Below are 21,747 nucleotides of genomic sequence, written 5' to 3'. Positions count from 1 at the left end.
GGGTCTTGGATCTTGTGAAAGGATGTAGATGGATTATTGAAAAACTTCTGGCACCAAAAGAAAAACAATACAGGCATCTGTCCTTCTGGTGGTAGGCTTAGCAGCAACAAACCCTGTGCATAAAGGACAACACTTTATGTTTTATTAAACCCAGAGGCAATACGAAGAGTTGGTAAGAGTATGGGTTTTGTGGTCAGACAGACTCGGTTTTGTCACATGTACTTGCCAGTCTAATCAGGCAAGTTACTTCTTTGTGCTTGGGTTTCCACTTCTGTAGTATGTCTACTTCATTCATTCATTCATTCATTCATTCATGAGCACTTCCACAGCATGTGCAAGGTGTTGGAAATACAATGGCAATGATAGACATGCAGTTAGCATGAGGTACAGAAACCACAATAACTTTTGAGCACTGAAGCCTGAATAGGGATCAGGCAATGTGTGAGGGGTTGGAGGAAGATTGCTAAAGATAGAGGTGGCCAAAGGCCAAGGGACAGGTTGTAGGAGTCAAGGATGTCAGTGTTGCTGAGGCAAAGAGTTCGAGCAGTGGGGAAGGAGAGTTAAACCTTGGGGCAGAAGTAGGGGGATAGATTAGGAAGAGCCTTGAAAACCACCCTTAAAGAATTCAGAGTTTATCCTAAGGATGACAATAGCACTTCCCAAATAGTACTTCCGAGGCGGATCAGAGTCCAGTGGGAACCACTGAGCATTGTAGGTCTGTCAATGAATAATAATTTCTCCATGCATATATGGAAACTCGGTCCATGAGAGATATATGTTTCAGATTAGTGGGGAAGGGAGGATGTACAAATCTGATAGGGCTGCCATAACAAAGTACCACAAACTGGGTGACTTAAACAACTGAAATATATTGTCTCACAGTTCTGGAGGCTAGAAGTCCAAAATCAAGGTGTTGGCAGCATTGGTTCGTTCTGAGGGATGCTGAGGGTGGCACTGATTTGTTCTGAGGGCTATGAGGGCTATGATTCTCTTCCTTTTTGGCCCCTGTGGGGTCTGAAAAGGCCTCTTTCCATGGCATGTAATTGGGTCATCTTCATGTTCACATGGTGTTCTCCTTGTGTGTCTGTCTCCAAATTTCCCCTTTTTATAAGGACACCAATCAGATTGAATTAGGGCCCACCCTGATGGCCTCATTTTAACTTGATTACCTCTGTAAAGACCTTATCTCCAAATAAGGTCACTTTCTGAGGTGCCGGGCTTAGGACTTCAATATTTGCATTTTGGGGGACACAATTCAACCCATAATAGTGGGATTATTTAATAATGGCACCACAAATGTTGATTATCCATATGGAGAAAAACCCTGGATTCCTACTTCACAAATACTCAAAAATAATTATCTGAAGGATTAAAGACTTAAATGTGGAAGGCAAAAATGCTAAAACATTTACAGAATATATAGTAGAATATCTTTATAATCCAGGTTCTGGAAGGCGTTTTAAAATGTGACACAAAAAATGCTAGAGTACAACATAAAATATGAGATTAAAAATATTTAAATTTGACAACATTAAATTAAGCACTGCATGTAAAAGAATGATAGCAAAGAAATGATAGTAAAGAAAATTAAAAGGCAAGCTGTGATTTGGAAAAAGATGTTTGCTCTACAACTGATAGAGGATTAGTATCTAGAACACATAAAGAATTAATAAGAAGACAAATAACCAAATAAAAATTTGGACAAAAGAGACGAACAGATATTTCATAGAAGAAGAAACAGGAATGCAAAGAGAAATATAATTTAGTTCCCCAATGTGATATCACTTTACAACCATCTGGTTGGTAATAATTAAAGAGATAGACAATTCCAAGTATTATCACAAACGTAAAGGAAAACTCTTAGGCACAGCCTTATCTTGGCAAGTTAGACATTCTCATATGCTATGACCCGGTAATTTCACTCTAGGTATATATCCTAGAGAAACTCCTACACAAAGTGATAAATACAAGATTATTCATAGTAGATTATTTCCTAAGAACAAAAAACTGGAAATAATCCCGATGGTTATTAACAGGATGATATTCTAAAATTTTGGATACCTAAACATTGAGTGACTATAGAATTTTGTAAATGAATAACTATTACTCATACAATATGTGTGAATCTTATAAATCTTGCATTAAAAAAACAAGTTACAGAAGGTTAAGTTACAAAACAAGGAAAATTAAATTACATATTGGTTCATCTGGTTATTTATGTGAAAAAACAATAAAAGGCAAGAGAATGATGACAAACAATTCAGGATAGGGGTTATCTCTGGGGGAGGGATACAGAGGAATGAAATGGAGGCAGAAATATGCAGATAGATGTAACAATATTAGTAATGTTCTAGTAGAGCCCTTGTTATGGATGGAATTACTCCCCTCCCCTCAAATATGTTGAAGTCCCAACCCCCGGTATCTCAGTGTGACGGTATTAGGAAATAGGGTTGTTGCAGATGTAATCAATTAAGATCAGGTCGTACTGGAGTAGGGTGGATCCCGAATCCAATATGATTGGGCTCCTTATAAGAAGATGGCCATGTGAGGACAAAGAGAGAGAATGGCATGTGAAGATGAAGGCAGAGATTGGAGTGAGGCATCTACAAGCCAAGCAACGATAAAGATTGCCAGAAATTCATCAGCAGCTAGGCCAGGTTTATGGAACAGATTCTCGCTCACAGCCCTCAGGAGGAACTAACCAACACCTTGATTTTGGACTTCTAACCTCCACACTATAAGACAATACATTTCTGTTGTTTAAGCCACTCAGTTTGTGGTACTTTGCAACAGCAGTCCTAGGAAATGAATGCAGTCCTTAAATTAGATAGTACGTGCATCGGTGTTTATTTTATATTATAATTCACAACTTACAAATGCATTATGTATGTTACTTTTTGTGTTTCAAAGAGTTACATAATAAAAATAAAAAAACAAAAGAAGTTGTTATTAGTTTCATTACTACTAAGCTGGGTGTCGTTTCTAGTATTAATGTCAATAGCAAGTTCCAGAAAAGTTTTCCTAGACAGTTTTATTAAAACTATAAAAATCAACTTCCAACACTTCCTTTGATTTTTATGGAGTTTTTATTTCAGCCTCAGTGTCACTGAGTCCCAGTTTCTCTGACTTTAATTATAATGTGCACACTCTTCTGAGCAAAGTGTTCTGCATCTAATCCTGAAGGAAGTGATTGCCAGGTACACACCTGTCATGGTATGTTATCTCCTTGTAGACAGGCTGACATCAGCTTTGCCTCCATTAAAGGGAAGCCACCAAATCACATCAAGGTTTTGGACACACGCTCCACAAAAGTAAGTACCCTCCCCCAGCCTAGAAGCCATACCAGAGCAGGGGCTTGGATTCTTTGTCCACACAGCTGTACCTCTGCCTCTTAGAAACAGTGCCTGACACAAAGTAGGTGCTCAAGAAATTTGTTGAATGAATGTATAAATTAAGAGTTTTATGTGCGTCCACTTAGCACTAACAATACCAACTACCACTTTTCAGAAGAGTTTATCAGCCATCCCCTCCCCCCCACACACAATTTTTGATCTGTTTCTCTCACCTGCTGATTGGCCAGCTCTTCTTCCTTATATAAGCAGAGGCTGCCATTGGGAACTTGGAATAGGGGATCAGATTTGGGTGTGATAAGGCCAGACATATTTTTTTCTTTTAAATGTAGTTAGTTAGTTGTTTAATCTTCCATATAAATTAGTAGCCTTCTCTACTGATACTAATATATTCTTTCTATCTTGAGAAGAGATGCAGATGCTTTAGAATCTTTTATTGAGACTCAGGTGAAATGTGTCTTGATTAAGGAATGGATTCTAAAAAGGGAACTCCAAGAATACTTGTGAAGTAGATGCTTTTTTTTTTAAAAAAAATGGGATTTATCTAGTACTTTGAAAAATAAATTAATAATGTTTTGAATATATTACATAATAAATATTATGACTTGAAATTGCATTCATGAGAATTTTCTCTTTTTTTACCCAGTAGATTGAGCAGCTGTTGTTAGTAAGATGTGCCAGGGAGAGATGGGGACTGTTCAAGATTTTGAAGTGTGATACTGGAAATGTCGGTTGTTAACATTGATGAATTCAGACAGCGTTGGATAAGTGACCAGGCATAGTCCTGGGTGAGGATGGAGAGATGAATGAGACTTCTGCAGGAATTCAATTCAGTGGGAGAGATATAAGTAAATAGGTAATTGCATCTAATGTGATTAAGTGCTGTTAATCACTAAAGGAAAGAATAGTGCTCTGTGTCATGCACATTTTCCATGTGGTTTATTACATAGTTGTTTTTTGGACACTGGTCATCCAGATGTAATATTTCTCTACTAACCAGAATATTTGGTTAACCAAATTTTTCAATTCCCTGACCATACCTGAGTAACAGTTTATTTTACAAGTTATGATCATATCATTAAAAAAAAAAAAAAAAAAAAACCTCAATATCTACCACAGGGGAAAGCTGTGCAATCATTCTTTTCTATAGTTAATGGCTAATTTATTTTATCTCACTGTAGCACTTTATGATCCTTTCCAATTTCTAGGAATTTAGAGGCCCTTTCTGATTTTAGAATGGAGAAAAGAGGGTTTATTTCCATGTGGCATTGGTTTTTCACAAAAGTTGTGGCAATATTTTACTGATAAAAAGAGCAAAGGTCAGTAATAGATTTCCGTAAGTGATTAGCTATAAAAATGAGATAGTTAATAGGTACAGATCAAAACAATATTAGCAAAAGTGGTTACAGCATTAAAATGGCTCAAATTATAATTCCTAACGAAGTAGTGGATTTTTCTTTACTTGATCATAAAATAATCTCCACAAAAGTTGTTGAGTCACATCTCTTTGGGTAAATATACCACTAGAAATTCTCTCACCATTGGGCTTTTTTGATCATTAAAATGTTACTGATGTTTTATCTGCATGTGTCCTGTGAGAATACTGCTTATCCCTTTCCCTTCTCACATTCTTTAGAAAGCTAGGAACAGTCCAGTCCTCTAAGTGACAGTGAATCCTAAGGCGGTGACTTTCCATTGACAACAAATGGCCCGAATACCTGTTTTTAACTTCCTGGGGATATCGGTCCCTAAGCCCCAATACACCATCTCTTTCCTTCTACCTGGTTTCTTTATCCTTTTTGAGCTGGATTTGGGATGAACTGTCTGCAAACTACAATCTGACAGTTCAAGACGCTGTCACGACAGCTTTCTGCAGGCTTGCCTCAGCTCTCCTGGTTCTATTTTACAGCCGTAGAGATGGCGCCTTTAGCTGGAGAATGAGTTTAAAACAAAACTTTCCCCTAAGTGGTCGGGCAGCTGAGAGGGCCGCTCTGATTGATGCTGAGGAGGGGGACGTAGCATCCGAGCGCGGTGCTCAAGTCTCTCCTGGTCCGGCTCTGGGCTCAACGCAAAAGGGGCGGAGAGGAAGGGGCGGAGGTCAACCGCGCCCTCCACCCCGCCCAGGCGGTGAGCGCCGCTAGGTGCTAAAGGATCGGAGGAGCCCAGCGCACCCGGCAGGTTCCGCGCTGGGAGAGCGCGCGGAAGCACGCGCGGCGAGACAGAGTCGGAGCGCGGGCCGAAGTCGGAGCGAGAGCGCGGCGCAGCGCCCCAGGAACCGGCGGCAGCGACGGAGCGGAGCCGGGCGCGGGATGGCCCACGGACCCGCGCGCTCTTCTGCTCCACCTAGAGCCCTGCCCGCGGCCCGGGATGCCAAGGTAAACACCCCTTCAGCGGCTGGATTCCCACGCGTTGGCCTCCGGTTGCTCAACCCGACTGAGGTTTAGCCACCCTACCCCGGACGCCCGGCGGCAGCTGCAGCCGGCGGCACCGGACGGCACCTTAGCCTGAGCTGGCCAACAAATTTGGACCAGATGCCCCAAGCTGGGGAGACCCGCAGAGCAATGTCTGATCCGTCCGTAGTCTGAGGTGCGCGCCTGGGGACCGGGTAGAACGGATCTCAGAGGAGGGAAACGGGTAAAGGAAAAGATCCCCTTCCCTCTCCTTGCTTCCCCGCCCGCGACACTTCGACTCCGGCATCCGGGCCCGCGCAGGCCTTTGGCGCCCCCCGGGGTGGGAGGGAAACCGGCCTCTGGCGTTTGAGCAATCGCAGAAAGTTTCAGGCAGTTAAGAGGTTCGGGAAGGATGTTGCAAGCAGAGGCCTGGGGGCAGTGGGGTAGTAGTGATCGAAAGTCGAGCTGTGAGTAAGACCCGGAGGAGGCGGCTGCCCTCCGGGCAGCCCCGGGCGGCCCCACTTGGGCAGGTCCCAGGAAAGGCTGGCTCCGGAATTCCTAGCCTCCCGGAAAGCTGCTGGGGAAACGCCGGCGGAAATAGCTCGGGGCGGGGTGGCAGTGGTGGCGGGTATAGAGGGTCTGTGACTCAGGCCTCAACTCACTAGGGAAAGAGAGACAAATAAATAATTCGCCTGGGATATAGCTACCCTTAAGCTGTAACTTAGATCGACAGCATCTAGGCAGATGCGCCCACAGTAAGGGCGGCCCGCCTTCTTTGCTCTCTTCAGCCAACATTTCTGCACAGGTGATAGCTGGACCAGAAAATCTTCCTAGAGACTCAACGCTGAGCCTTCCAGGGGTCACTGATGCGTGTGGTTTGCTGTTATTTGACCTAATTAAATAGTTTTAGAACTTATTCAGAGAAGCCCCATGCAATGCCAGTGGGCTTGTGGCTCCACTTTGCACCCTCCCAAAGTTTGGAGAAGATGATTTTGTCTGCCTGACAGTCATAGGTCCCAAAGGAATAATCTGCACTTTGGGGACAAAGCTCATCAGAGAAAAAAGCAGAAACTTTAGAAAGTCACCTAGTTATTAAAATAGACTATGATACTTTAAAAACTCAACTGGGATCCCAAAATGGGCAGAAGACCTAAATAGACATTTCTCCAAAGAAGATATACAGATTGCCAACAAACACATGAAAGAATGCTCGACATCATTAATCATTAGAGAAATGCAAATCAAAACTACAATGAGATATCATCTCACACCGGTCAGAATGGCCATCATCAAAAAATCTACAAACAATAAATGCTGGAGAGGGTGTGGAGAAAAGGGAACACTCTTGCACTGTTGGTGAGAATGTAAATTGATACAGCCACTATGGAGAACAGTATGGAGGTTCCTTAAAAAACTAAAAGTAGAACTACCATATGACCCAGCAATCCCACTACTGGGCATATACCCTGAGAAAACCGTAATTCAAAAAGAGTCATGTACCAAAATGTTCATTGCAGCTCTATTTACAATAGCCAGGACATGGAAGCAACCTAAGAGTCCATCATCGGATGAATGGATAAAGAAGATATGGCACATATATACAATGGAATATTACTTAGCCATAAAAGGAAACGAAATTGAGTTATTTGTAGTGAGGTGGATGGACCTAGAGTCTGTCATACAGAGTGAAGTAAGTCAGAAAGAGAAAAACAAATACAGTATGCTAACACATATATATGGAATCTAAGGAAAAAAAAAAAAAAGTTCATGAAGAACCTAGTGGTAAGATGGGAATAAAGACACAGACCTACTAGAGAATGGACTTGAGGATATGGGGAGGGGGAAGGGTAAGCTGTGACAAAGTGAGAGAGTGGCATGGACATATATACACTACCAAACGTAAAATAGATAGCTAGTGGGAAGCAGCCGCATAGCACAGGAGATCAGCTCAGTGCTTTGTGACCACCTAGAGGGGTGGGATAGGGAGGGTGGGAGGGAGGGAGATGCAAGAGGGAAGAGATATGGGGACATATGTATGTGTATAACTGATTCACTTTGTTATAAAGCAGAAACTAACACACCATTGTAAAGCAATTATGCTCCAATAAACATGTTAAAAAAAAAAACAAAACTCAACTGGGTTTAAATCTAGCCTTGTTAAGCGACTTCATAAACCTTAGGAGTTTTAAGGTGTCAGTGAAGTGTCAGGAGGCAGTTTAGGAAGTGCCCAGTGGCAGAGTAGCCATAGAGGTTAACCAAGGGGTCTCAATTCTGGTATCTTCTTTACCTTGAAAATGAAATGTGGAACTGCAGGCAGATGCGTGCTGTTTTCAGTATGATGCAACCTTGCTCATGACAGGCCAGATAAATCTGATTCCCACCCCAGGGTGCTGGGGTGCTTTGGCCTTCAATGTCAGATGAACAGTTATCCAGGGCTCATAATTTCTCTGTCTTTATGCTGCAGATCTCTGGACCGCAAGCCTGCACTGTTTTGAGAGGGAGATGACTTGAGTGGCCAGCTCTTATCTCGACAACAATGTCCACGAACAATTCCAAACAGCCAGTGTCTCCTGCAGCTGGGCTCCTTTCAAATACGACTTGCCAAATGGAAGAAGAGCTTTCAATATCTTTTTCGATAACCTTCATGACAGTGGGAATCTTATCAAACAGCCTTGCTATTGCTATTCTCATGAAGGCATACCAGAGATTTAGACAGAAGTACAAGTCATCGTTTTTGCTTTTGGCTAGTGCTCTGGTAATCACAGATTTCTTTGGGCACCTCATCAATGGAGCTATAGCAGTCTTTGTATATGCTTCTGATAAAGACTGGATCCATTTTGACAAATCAAACGTCCTTTGCAGTATTTTTGGTATCTGCATGGTATTCTCTGGTCTGTGCCCACTTTTTCTAGGCAGTGTGATGGCCATTGAGCGATGTATTGGAGTCACCCAACCAATATTTCACTCTACGAAAATTACATCCAAACATGTTAAAATGATGTTGAGTGGAGTGTGCTTTTTTGCTGTTTTCGTAGCTTTGCTGCCCATCCTTGGGCATCGTGACTATAAAATTCAAGCGTCGAAGACCTGGTGTTTCTACAATACAGATCACATCAAAGACTGGGAAGATAGGTTTTATCTTTTACTTTTTTCTTTTCTGGGACTCCTAGCCCTTGGTATTTCATTTTTTTGCAATGCCATCACAGGAATATCACTTTTAAGAGTTAAATTTAAAAGTCAGCAGCACAGACAAGGCAGGTCTCATCATTTTGAAATGGTCATCCAGCTCCTGGGTATAATGTGTGTCTCCTGCGTTTGCTGGAGTCCGTTTCTGGTAAGGACCTATGGTTTTGACAATTTTTGCTTTGTTCAGTTAATCGATATTCAATACAAGGTTTCTTGTCTTTTCAAAGTTGGTAGTCTTGATGGGCAATGCTGTTTCATCTTTTAAATGCTGGAATTTACTTCTACTCAGAACTTACTTTAGTTCTCAGCTCTGGCTTAGAATTAAGCTATTTATGACATAGATGGTTATTTCCCCACAAGCCCAGAATTAAAAGAAATATCTCCCTCAACAATTCTAACCATAGTGTTACCTGTTGCAGTGTGGTATAAAGTGATTTTCACAGAAGTAACATAGTTTTAATATACTGAATATGATTAGTTTCTAAAATGTGAAAAAAAATGGCTATAAAACAATATTGGAATGGACTCCAGTGAGTCTTGATAGAAAATCACATGGACTTGTAATTTATAGACAGGCTGCTTCTCAACACAAAATGACCAGGTCTCAGCTTGCAAAGGGAGGTGATGAGTTGAGATAGTTGGATAGTGCAGGTGAACTAGATGGGTAGATAAGGTAAAGAATCACTAGTTCACTAACCCAGGATGATAGTAATGCAGGGAGGGGTATGATTGGCAGGAGAGCCAGGGATTCTTCTCTTATCATTTCATTCCTTCCTCTTTTTCAATCTAGCCAGCAGCTATATTTAACATCTTGGTATTTTTATTTGGAAATGACGGCTAAGTTTAAAGAATTAGCAACAAACATAAATCATTTATATGACTTTCTAGGTAGAAGACAAAATACTTATGATTGATAAGTATAACCATAACTCTCTCCAACAGTTTACTTTATGATGGAAAAAGTGATAGCATACAAGGAAAGAGAAAACATCCTTCTGTATGTAGCTCCTGATGGCAGTAAAGATTATTTTCATCCCTTTTTTTGTACCAGTGGAGAAACAGATTGGTATCCAAAGATAGTAATACAGGTGATACCCAGGTAGAGGTAAAGCAAAAGGGTGAGACAAAGGTAGACATAACACAAAGGTCATGGTCATACCTTGCATCGTGTTATGCAGGTGATTGTTAATAATTCAGTTCTTCTAGGCCCCCTTAGGTCCATTGTCCAAGAATTGTTGCCAGTAGAGTTTTAATGAACAATCCTGATGGTCCTGGTGAACAGAAAACTCTTTGAGAGCTGTTGCTGCAGACAGATCCTATGGTAGTTGATTTTATTCTGCAAAAAGATTTCTACTTTTAAAATATTTCTTTATTTCTATCCCTGTTATTTCCTCACAATTTGAATTTGGCTTCTGGAATTTTTGTATCATTTAAATATTTTTTTCGTGATGTTCCAGAACTGGTCCTAGGGGCCCAACCGAGGAGAGGATAGGCTACATCTGTCAATGGCAAGTCAACATTTTGAGGCTGGCTTATTGTCAATTTAGGAGGCCTTGGGTGACCCCAGTTAGGGGTCTCACCTGAGCTCATAGTTTAGTTGTTTGAATCTGAATAGCAGAGACGAGTTCAATCAACACTTCGAGTCATTTCAGTGTTCATTCTTAGAGAGTTTAATTTATGCTACTTGACAAAGGAAATTCCCTTAGAATAATGCTCCTCTTCTTCTTAAACTTTTGAATAGAGTAGCTTTTTAAAATAAACAGTGAGTCTGAGCAAAAACGAAATTAATTTGAGGGTTGGAAAGGGAATTCTAAGAAAGGGAGAAAAGAGGTAGCTGAAAATATTTAAAGAAAATGTAAAAATGAAGGTCCTAGCTCTGGAGAACACCTGAAAACCATGAAATAGTGAACTTAATGAGAGACAGATGATCTGGCAACTGGGCTAATCACTGGTGTTTTGGTTTTTGCTTGTTCTGAGTCACCTTTAAAATTCTACTTAGTTCTGGCTTTTGACTTTGAGAAATAGGAGTTATAGGTTAACTACTGTAAGGGAATGGAAAGTAACAAAATTTCATCCTCGCCATGGATATTTTGAATTTATGTTTTTCTCTAATTTTTTCCCTGAATTTTTGGTTTTCTTTACTGTTAAAATATATATTATAATTTAATTCATACTTTGAACATATTTCCTAGTGGATATAATTTTATGTTTGTGAAACATTTTCTGAGGTCTGCGTTCTATTTAACTGTGAATTATTGCTCCACCTATGACACCAATGTATCAATACTTCTAAAATGCTTCTTAGTGTGCAAAATTATTTCTGCATTACATGTGTAGTAGGTCTACCACAGATACCCCTTGCTGGACTGATGTTTCAAGTTGATTCAAGCATTATTTTCAGTTTCTCTTGTGGAGTCTTGGGTCTTCATGGCAAGTTCTGGTTGAAGGATTTATAACTTGTGGCCTGAGCGTAAGTGCCTTGCACATTACATTAAGACCCCCAGACAGCTCTAAATGGAACCTGAGTGAAAAACCCAGGCTTGGGAATGCCAAAATAACACCCAACACTGATTCCTCTGTTGAACCATTTCTCCTTTACCACCTAAGTGCCCAGGAGGAACTGCATAGGTATTAATGACTGAGCCATTATTCTCCACCCTATATTTTAAAAGCTTCTTAGTTTAAAAAATAACTCTGAAACCAAGCTTCTAAATTCCCATAGATGCACTATAATTGTGACATCTTCCATGTCAATGCCCTACTTTACACCATGTGCCTTCTGTCTGATTGATGAGGATGAAATGTTGGATTTGTCATTTGAATGAACATCTGAAGACACTCTTTGACCTGTGTTCACTGTCATTTTCAAGCCTCAAACTGGAATGGGGTACAGGTGCATACACTAAAAGGAGGAAGTGAGTAATGCGGATGATGGTGTCTGGGTTTGGCAGGATTTACTGCATCAAAACATCAATAGTGGCATAATTTCTAAAACTTTAAAAATTTGTAGCTGATGAAAAGGGGGATACTTTATTAAGTTTGATGATTGACTTTAATACAAAGGTAAGATGATCATGATGTTTGTTAGAAATCTCTCTCTCTTTTAATAGACTTAATTTTTCTTGAGTAGTTTTAGGTTTACAGAAAAATGAGTGGAAAACACAGAGTTCACATATAGCTCCTCATGTCTCCACCCCTCCACCCCCAGTCATCCTTATTATTAACATCTTGCATTGATGTAGTACATTTGTTACAATTGATGAGCCAATACTTGTACATTATTATTGACTAAAGTCTGTAGTTTACATTAGGGTTCTCCTTGTGTTGTACAGTGTGTGGGTTTTGACAAATGTATATTGACATGTGTCCACCATTACAGTATCATATAGAATAGTTTCACCACCCTAAAAATCCCCTATGGTGCTTTTTTTTAATTTAATGGTTTTTTTTTCCCACCAAGGGGGAAGTGTGTATGTGTGTATGTGTGTGTGTGTGTGTGTGTATATGTGTATTTTCAGGAACTGAAATTTAGAAATGTAGTACAATTGTAATATTAGTTTAAATATAACTTGTTAATGACTTTAAAAATTTTTCAGTATCTGAATTTTATAGTTTTAAACATGGTTAACTCATATAAATTCATTTAATTACAATCCCAACTGAAAAATCCAGGAAAATACAATAGGTACTTATTAGCTTACAATTCCATTTAGCAACAAGTTAATACAAAAATCTTTGAGAGTCAAATGGCAATTATAAAATTGTCTTGCATGCATTCTAGGTAATCACTTTTTCCAAATAAATAAATCTTGAAGATTTTTTCTGATGTTTCTAGAGTGACGGAGAAAAAGAAGACATTTAACAGCCCTTCTAAGTAACATTTCCTTAATAGTCTTTGCTTCTGTCTTTCCACAGGTACTGATTCTTTTTAATATTCCATTTCTAGAATATGTAGTCCTAAAAGGAATTTATTATTATTGCTATGCTTATTTCACTAGTTTGGCAGAGTATTAAATACTTGTTGACTGCTTGACTGTAACTTAAGTAGTATGAATGTCAAGAGATTGGAAATGATTGACCAGAATGTGGATTCTGAGTTCTGTAGGTGAGCGTTAATTAAGCAAATATTGAAACCAAATGGTAATTTTTAGTCTGTTCCTTAAGTCGGCAACTGTCGAGTTATGACACAATTAAACTTCAGGGATCTTTTCTGGAAGGCTGTTTAGTTTGTTTACCTTCTCTTCAAGGGTAGAGGTTCATTTTGAATTGGGAAAAGAAGTATAAAGTATATGAAGAGCAAAATGATATTATGTAGGTGAGTTTACCCAAGAAATGTGTTTTCTGGTGTAGGTAGAGATTGAATTTGATTTTTCTAAGGTTGTTACTCTTCTGCTAGCATTTCTAGTCATATAGTTAAACATTTGGTCACTAAGATGTTTGTCAGATATAAATCAAAAAATGAATGGTTAATTGAATTCTACTGAATTACTAAAGGTATTGGCATCATAATGACCAGGTCTTACAGAGCTAGTGGCAAATGATGGAACAACACAACAGAATAGAACATTTTGACTATTAGTGAAGATTGCTTTCTTTGAGAGGCTGGCTCTCATTATCGTATGTAAGACCTGTGTAATGGAAATCTGTGTATGTGTCTTGTGCACCTGCCTCTACACCAAAAGGATGGTGAACAGATGTATAGTTACATGCTTCAAGTGAAAAGAAAAATACGGAAAATGTATAAATATGTATATACATAATGTGTACATGTTTGAATTATTTCCCAAACTAAAAAAATTAACTCATTTTTAAATTAGTTAAAAAATTTAACTAATTAGATCCATCATTGGATCTAATCGTATCAAATAAAAAGGGCTTCGAATGGGTTTCATTCTAAAATTAAAACCAAAATGGACTCTCACTCTCATATAGTTTTATGTCAGACCTTTTTGGTTATTCTTGCATTGCTGCTGATCTTAGAGGTGATTTGTAAGGAATTATTTTAGCTGGTTTCCTTTGTGAAGGGGGAGTGCTCCCTGGTTTGGAATGTGGAAGCAGCAATGATGATGTCTGGAGAAAGGACTGGTAAGACTTAGGTTCTACTTTTAGGAAATTCGTAAACAACTCAGACACATGCAGCTCAAAATTCATATCCAGAAGAAAAGGTATGTTTTAGAGATACGTTAAATGTAGTTTCTATGATGGGAATTCAGGCTGCTCTTGTGTTTGTGTGGACATGGAGCACGTGGTGTGAGGTCAGCGACAGGAGCTGGCAGAGGAGCAGTTCTGAGAGATTTGGGAACACATTCCTGTCCCTGAAGCCTTGGTGTTCTCTTGCCTGGAGTACTCTCCTCCTGACATCCATGTGGCTCTCCCCCGACTCCTCTCTTAAATATCATGTTGTCTAGGTAGTCTATCTTAAAAAGTACCCTTTCTCTTCTCTCTTCCATTGCTCTGCTTTATTTACTCTCATAGCACTTAGCAGTATCTGATAACATGGGGTACATTTCTCTGTTTATTTGGTTGTGTTTTGGCTTCTGCCTCTAGCATGTAAGCTCCTTGAAGGAAGGGACCTCAATTATTGCTGTGTCCTCAGTTCTGAGACCAGTGCCTGGCACAGAGTTGAGCTCAGTAAGTATTTGCTAAATGAATCTTATATAAAGGAGGGCTCAGTGGGTAATGGCCCTCATTTCCACTTTGGACCCAGTCTGCTGATGAGGTCAGGACTTAATTGGTCGGCCCCGGGAATACTTCCAATACTTCGAATTGGGGTTTGGATTGGAGAAGTCCGAGAGGGGAACGTGTGTTCAGAGGTTCCCCAGGAGTATTAGTTGGAAATGGTGTCCTGGAGAATCCTGAACATTCTACAATTTGAATCTGGTGCTAGAATTTAAGAATTTTGTCAGCATCATGGATAAACTAGGAATGATATTATTTTGTTATAATGTTTACATACCAATTTCCTCTGTTAGTCTCAATGGTCCTTGGTAGCTAGGAGCTATATTACTGGTTTGTGTTTTAGCTTCTACAAGTAGTAGGTCATAAACCAATGCTTATTGAATGAATGAACTAAGGAACCAAGTATTAAACACGAAGTACTGAAGGCAAAGGAAACAATTAGGTGATATAACTTATTCGTAGTTATTTTTGCCCCATTATTATCTTTAGCACCACCTTTTTCTCTACATGCACACATTTTTTTCTCCCAAAATGTATGTATTTTTTATTGGTGTTTTATTTTTGAGGGGGTCACTTCAGGAGACAGAAGGGAAAAATTTCTTTGAGTAAAGACCTGCAGATACTGGTTGTACATTGTCATAAATAAAATCTCCATAGTAAATGTTGAAATTTCTCTATAAAATGGGCTTGCTTACCTCAAGCCTTTGCCAGCTGATTGAGTGACTACATGGCTCAATTTGTATTGCTAATCAGACTAAAAGATTGAGTAGGTCTTATATTCATGGAGGATTAATTCTCAGAAAACTCCAACAGACCTGTTTAGTAGACACTGGTGCCCCACCCAGATCCCCTTTGGGGTGAGTTTTGCCCCTGGGGAAAGTACCCTCAGCCAAGGGAGCTGCCTTGCCCGTGGTGGTGCCCCCTCTCTTTGGTCATTCTGTGTACAGTGACAGGTGGGTGTGGGGATCCAAAACACTTACCCCCTTGCCTCATTTGGGACATTTCTGAAGGGTCATATGTGCTTCAGAGCTTGTAACTCCATTCCAGCTCTGCTCCTCCTGTGCCAGATCCTGCTTTCCTCATCACCTCACTGTACTCAGAAAAATGCCTGCATGTGGATCTCTGTCTCAAAGTCTGCTTCCCACAGAATCCGGTTTAGGACCATCTTCTAGAAGTCCATTTGTTCACACATTATCTAAATATAAAGTATATTACACATAGGTTTACAGTGTGATTTGGTAAATATATTGAGTTATGTATAGGCCTTTGGAATTGAACTCATTTGAGTATATGATCTCCCTTCATGGACATGTATGGTGCAAAATTGGACCAGCAAAAGTCAATCAATTAAAAAAAGACACTGCTAGGTGGAGAATTTACACAAAAGTCTGTTGATTTAGTTGTGCACGGTTGTCTGGAATACTTAGGTATTTTAAGTTTATTTACTCTTGGCAAAAATATGGCTTCCGGTTTTTAAGGAGAGAGACATAAAAATGCCCAAAGATATCAGACATTGAGACGGCACTTACAAAACATGACTTGAATGATTCAAGTGTAAATGAATCAGAAACATGTGGATTAAATTTATACCCTCATGGATCTAAAACTCTTCTGGCTTAATGTGTTTTGGGGTTTTAAATTAAGCCCCCAAACATTTCAAGAGCAATTCAAGATGTTGATTTTCCCCAAATCTCTCTGGGTTGCCAGTTTTAACTTTATTTGCTTAGTCTTATCCTTACAGGAGGTATATAAAATGCATTGCATTTATGTTTGCTTTGGAAATCATTTATAGCCACACCAGAGTTTACCTGTTATTTCAATGCCATTTATCTGTATTTAGAGAGGATTTCATTCAATAGGAGAATTTTGTCTTTTGATATTTGCAAATATTACCTTTCAAAGCTTGTGTAAATTTGTCATTCTGTCAATCCTCCGTCCTGGGTGTCAGGATGGTAATGCCACAGAGGAGTGGGTACAGTTGTGGCTTTATACAGACAGGGAGGTGGTTTTTCTCACTCCTGCTAAGCTATTGAACCCCCAAATTAAATTCAGACTGTGAAATGCCAAAACAGAGTATGGCTGCGGTGTGATGGCAAAGGAGACAGAGACAACTGGATTGTGTAAAAGATTCCCTTTAGCTTTTCGTGCACAGTCCCAAATCAAGCGTTCCTTTTAGAATGCTCTAGTTATTTAAGCACAGGCTGGGGGCAGGGTCCCAGCCCCACCATCTCTTAGCTGTGACCTGGAGTTACTCTAAGCCAATTTTGTACATCCATGAACTGATTGTAATAATAGATCTTACTTAAAGGTACCACTGGAAAATATGATTTGTCCTCCTTACAATCTCATAACATAGTGATTGGCATACAGTAAATGCTCAACGCAATCCCCAGATCCTCCAGCTTCTATTGCTGTTATTGCCACCTGCCATCTCAATTAGAAATAGTCATCTGAGTTCAGTCCAGATGTTTTCCATTTCTCCTCTCTTAAGAAGGTTTGGTCACGCTGGGATCAGAAAACGTTCCTGAACAATTTCCCTCGAAGGTTCAGATTATTGTGCCTCATTTCACTGTCTCACCAGAAGTAAAGATGTTTCGTGTTAATCTTTCACATCTTATTTGAATTCAAATAATCTAATAATGTAGTATTATAATTATACTTATGTGTTAGATATTAACTTATACATTATTGAACCAAGCTAAAATTAGCAAAAAACTATTGAGACTGTTATGTATAAAGCACTACTATTGGGGCTGTGCCCATTCCAGGAGTTAAAAGATAAAGCTTTTTCCTCAAAGAGCTGACAACTTAGTTGGAGTAAAAGATATACTCGAGGAGCTAAAATATTAGCTCAGTGTCGTGTAGTAGTTAAGAGCCTGGGTTCACGTCCTGTTTCTTCCGGTTCCTGCGTGTCCCTAACCACTCTATGCTTCAATTTCCTCACATGTAAAATAGGTAGAGTAATAGTATTGCTTCATTGGGTTGTTGTGAGGACTAAATAAATGAATAGATGTAAGTTAAAATAGTGCCTGACATAGTACCATACGCTTCAGTTATTATACTATTATCGTTATGTTGCTATTACTGGTAAATATTAATGCTGCCGACCAATAAAAGCCAACAAAAGATCATCTGTCAACAAGCTGATCAAAGGCACTTTTTAATTAGTTATTAAATGAATAAGGGTGCTATAGTAGGAAGCCATTACTTCCAATTTGGTGGTCCACAAGGAATTATTTGTCTACTTATTTGACAAATGTTTATTGAGCACCTGCCAGGTGCCAGGCGGTGTTCTAGATGCAGAATAACAATCTCTGTGATCTAATTGGTCACTATATCTATGGCCTTAATTAACAGTATTTATAGAAAAGGAAAAAGGAAGACATATATAGAAAATTGAAATATGAAGATATTTGATTATACTTTATGTTAGAATAAAATAGCAGGTACATGTCAATCCCAAACTCCCTAACTATCCCTCTGCTATGTTTAAAATGGAAAACCAAATAAATGCTTTTGCTTGAAAAAAATACAATAAAATAGATATGGCAAAAAAAAAAAAAAAAGAGTAGCAGGCATACTGTTACGAATGTAGTGGATGAGATTATTTTTGATAACTTATAAATATCTATAGCATATCATTTAGAAGGAAAAATTACTGGAAAAAATTGTGATCCAAAGTCAAGTAATGTAAATTGTAAGGTAAAACAAGGAGAAAAGAGATAATAATGTATATAATTTCTAGAGATATAAAAGTGTACAAATAACAAACTCTTTAGTATTTGGGACAGGCTCAAACAAGATTAGAATACAGCAGGTTGTAATAAATTAATATTAAAAGCTAGAAGATTTTTCAAGTAATGAAATATGAGTAGTAGAAAAATTAAATCAGATAATAAAAATTTCATAATTCAAAGTAGTATTTTATACTATCTTTTGACAAGGGAAGTGACTCAGGATATAGAAGAGAAATAAATGTTGGTGAAATGAAGCATCACAAAACCCACTAATTCCTTCCAAGAATTTAGGTTAAGAAAGTGTTAGCAAGGACTGAAAATAAAGAAAAACAAGTTGCTATGAACATTAATAATATAAATGAAGAAAATAAAAAAACACTTATGCTTTAATCTACTTGTTAATTTATTCACTGATTTATTCTTTGAGCAGGTTTTTACTGAACAAAAGGCTGGGTGTCTCTCCAGGTGGAGAGTAAAGCATAGAGACAGAGACATTACCTGGGAAAATATTCCTGAGCCAAATTCTAGGAATCATATTTTCTAGCTCCTTCAATTTACCCACAGTCTTTGTGCTTGCTCCTCCAATCTCTCTTATGTGTGTCCTCCTTTTCCTTCTCTTTCTTCTTTTAGTATGACATAAATAAAACTATTTGTATTTTTCTGACCTTGCCTGGGAGCAGGGTAGAGGGTTAATTGCTTTAGTAATAGTGGAGGAACCTCTGGGCCCAAAGGTGTATTAGTATTAAATAGTAAATAATAACATTGCTGTAGCAGCAGCAGCAACAGTAATTGTTGTTATTACTTTGATTACATCTTCCCTTATTTTGCTTCTCGCATTTTTGTTCATGGCAGAGGACCAGAAAACAAGGAAAATAAAAACCACACAAATGACAGAGAGACAGAATGCAGGATGGGAAGCGAAGCAGGGATGAAGCAGCAAAGGCAGCAGAAAGCTGGCATATATAGGTGTGAGGGTGGAGAGGCGCTCTCATGTTATAGGAACTCTGTTGGAAAGGAAAGACCTCCCTTTATTTCCACAGGCATCTTACCCTTATTAAGGAATATTAAATTTCATGTGTTATATTCCCTCAAGCTACTTTTAAAAAATGCAATGTTTTCTTTAACTATAAAATTGTATTGTAAGAAAGTACAGCAAACTACAAATTAAAATTTTAAAAAATCTTCCAAATCTGACTACCCAGAGATAAACACTATTAACATACTGGGTGCATCCTTTTACTCATCTGATACAGAATACATATTAGTTTAATTTCTTTGATTAACAGAGTGAACTTTTTTTCTTATAGTATTGGGCATTATCTCCTTTCTTTTGTGAATGTGTGGGTATCTGTAAATGATTTTCAAGAACTTTTTGGATAACAAAGACCAGATAATGCTAATATATAAAAATAATTATAAAATCAATTGTTATAAAAGCAATTGTTTTTCCATATTCATTGTTCGCCTTTTATCTTAGTATTTTAATTATACAAGCAGTGAAGGAATCAATAATTTCTTTTGTAGTTACTGCTTTCTGTTTCATGTTAAGAAATACTTTTTCAGGCTAAGATGACATTGGTATTCATTTCTTTTTTCTTCTAGCACTTTTACTTTTTCATTTTTTTATTTATGTTTTTAATACATTTATAGTTTATGTTGGTTTAATTTGCAAGTTAATAACATGAATTTTCTTTTGAATGGTTAGCTAGTTATCCCAAATCATTTATTAAATGGTGTTTCTGCAGCTGTTCTAAATTCCTACCTTTATTATATACGAAATTCTTAAATGTGTTTGGATCTTTCTATACTCTTTATTTCATCCTATTGATCTAACTTTAACTTTATGTACAATTACCATTTTCTTCACATTTTATTTAGACTTATGTTCAGTTTATCAATTACAATATAGTGTCCCCTTTCGTGATCATAATCATGTTTTGAATAATAATTTTGTAGTTTCGTCATAACACAAAATTTGAAATTTTTCTTTTAAAATTAGTCTTCCAGAGGGATGTTTAGTTTAACAGTTTAAAAATGCCTTATATCCTTTGTCAGTTGCTTCACCATTGTAAAGCAATTATACTCCAATGAAGATGTTAAAAAAAAAAGGTGCCTTACATCAACTTACAAATCTTACTGTTTTCAAGTTAGTTAACTTCTTGGTTTTTTTTCTTTGTTCTTTTTTTAGTTAACTTCTTATTATCAGATTTTGTAGATATCCCATGGGCATTTGAAAAGAATTTACACTCTTTTTTAAGTTACAAAGTTCAATACATAGGTATTAAATCAAGATTATTGGTTATAGAATCTTATTTTCTTATTTTTCTTTCTAATTGTTCTGTCAATGTGTATGAGAACTTGGAATTTTATTATATTTGTGTTTTGTTAGTTTATATTTGTATTTCTAATGGTTTTCATTGGATTTCGATGATTTAGATTTCAACGTAATGTCATCAGGGTTAATTCATGTCTGTTATATCTTTGTTGTAAATTATTCCTTTTATAAACATAAAGCAACCTTCCCTCTCACTTTTAAGACAGTTTGCCTTGAATTCGTCTTTATCTTATACTGAAGGTGAGCATTATTAGTGCAATGAAAGCAATAGACTTTTTGGGTATTTTGCATTTTGTTTGTGCATTTACTATTATTGGGATAGTCTAAGAATCTTTTTGTGCCATTCTTATTAATGGAATACAGCATCATCATAACATTCAAACAGAACAAGAAGAGCTTTTCTCTCCCTCTCTGTCATGCCCCCAATACCACTTGGCTGAGCTCTAGAATTCTGACATTGAAGAAAATACATCATGGGGAGTAAATTTTCTGATATTCTGTAGTCTGTATTCTGGTGGATGCTTTAGTTCTGCTAATTTGGGAAGCATGAAGTTGAATAAGAAGCAGGGTCAGTGAAGGGAAGAGCATGGCTAATTTCCAGTTTAGAAAGTAGCTCAGTTCTACCTGTTCCCACGAATTTGTTACAGACCACAGTGGACCTCAGCACCTGTAACTGGCCTGTCCCTGCTCCAGGTTGTAGTTTGGAATTGCCCAAGACCTATGCACTAGGAAGAAACTTCTGAGAATATTTCTCCAACTCAGCATATCCTGTGGATAGGCTTAAATTAGTAATGCAGTCTTTGGGGAAAAGCCAGATTAGAATTGCATATAGAAAGAAAAAACTGTGTGAATGCCTTCTTTCTCCTCATTTCCTAATATGAAAGCTTATTTCCAAATTGCAACACAGAAGTAACAACACATATCTCTATCATTATGCTTGTGTTCAGTGCAGTGAACAGAAAATTAGTTTATGATACTGTTTAATATTTTTATGCTTCTATAATGACATTTTTGTGACTGACCATTTCAGTGTTTCTCTCATATACTATTTCTGAATCAAAAAATGACCT

At 38.0% G+C, this 21,747-nt stretch overlaps 1 protein-coding gene across 2 annotated transcripts in view; it reads left to right on the top strand.

The window, feature by feature from the left end:
• Positions 1-1,721: 1,721 nt before the first annotated feature.
• The window catches only part of PTGFR (prostaglandin F receptor), a 63,356-nt gene continuing 43,330 nt past the window's right edge, over positions 1,722-21,747 (top strand). Inside the window, exons 1-3 of one of the 2 annotated variants that reach the window (XM_082420845.1) lie at positions 1,722-5,725; positions 8,205-9,074; positions 15,391-15,462. In XM_082420845.1, the coding sequence (XP_082276971.1) occupies positions 8,277-9,074; positions 15,391-15,462 (870 nt within the window). In that variant the 5' untranslated portion in view covers positions 1,722-5,725; positions 8,205-8,276. The remainder of the gene's footprint in view (positions 5,726-8,204; positions 9,075-15,390; positions 15,463-21,747) is intronic. The other variant, XM_082420844.1, reaches the window with a different exon arrangement.

This window comes from Balaenoptera physalus (assembly GCF_965194825.1).
Source record: "Balaenoptera physalus genome assembly, chromosome: 1".
Taxonomy (NCBI): Eukaryota; Metazoa; Chordata; class Mammalia; order Artiodactyla; family Balaenopteridae; genus Balaenoptera; species Balaenoptera physalus.
This window is presented reverse-complemented; position numbering and strand designations above follow the sequence as displayed.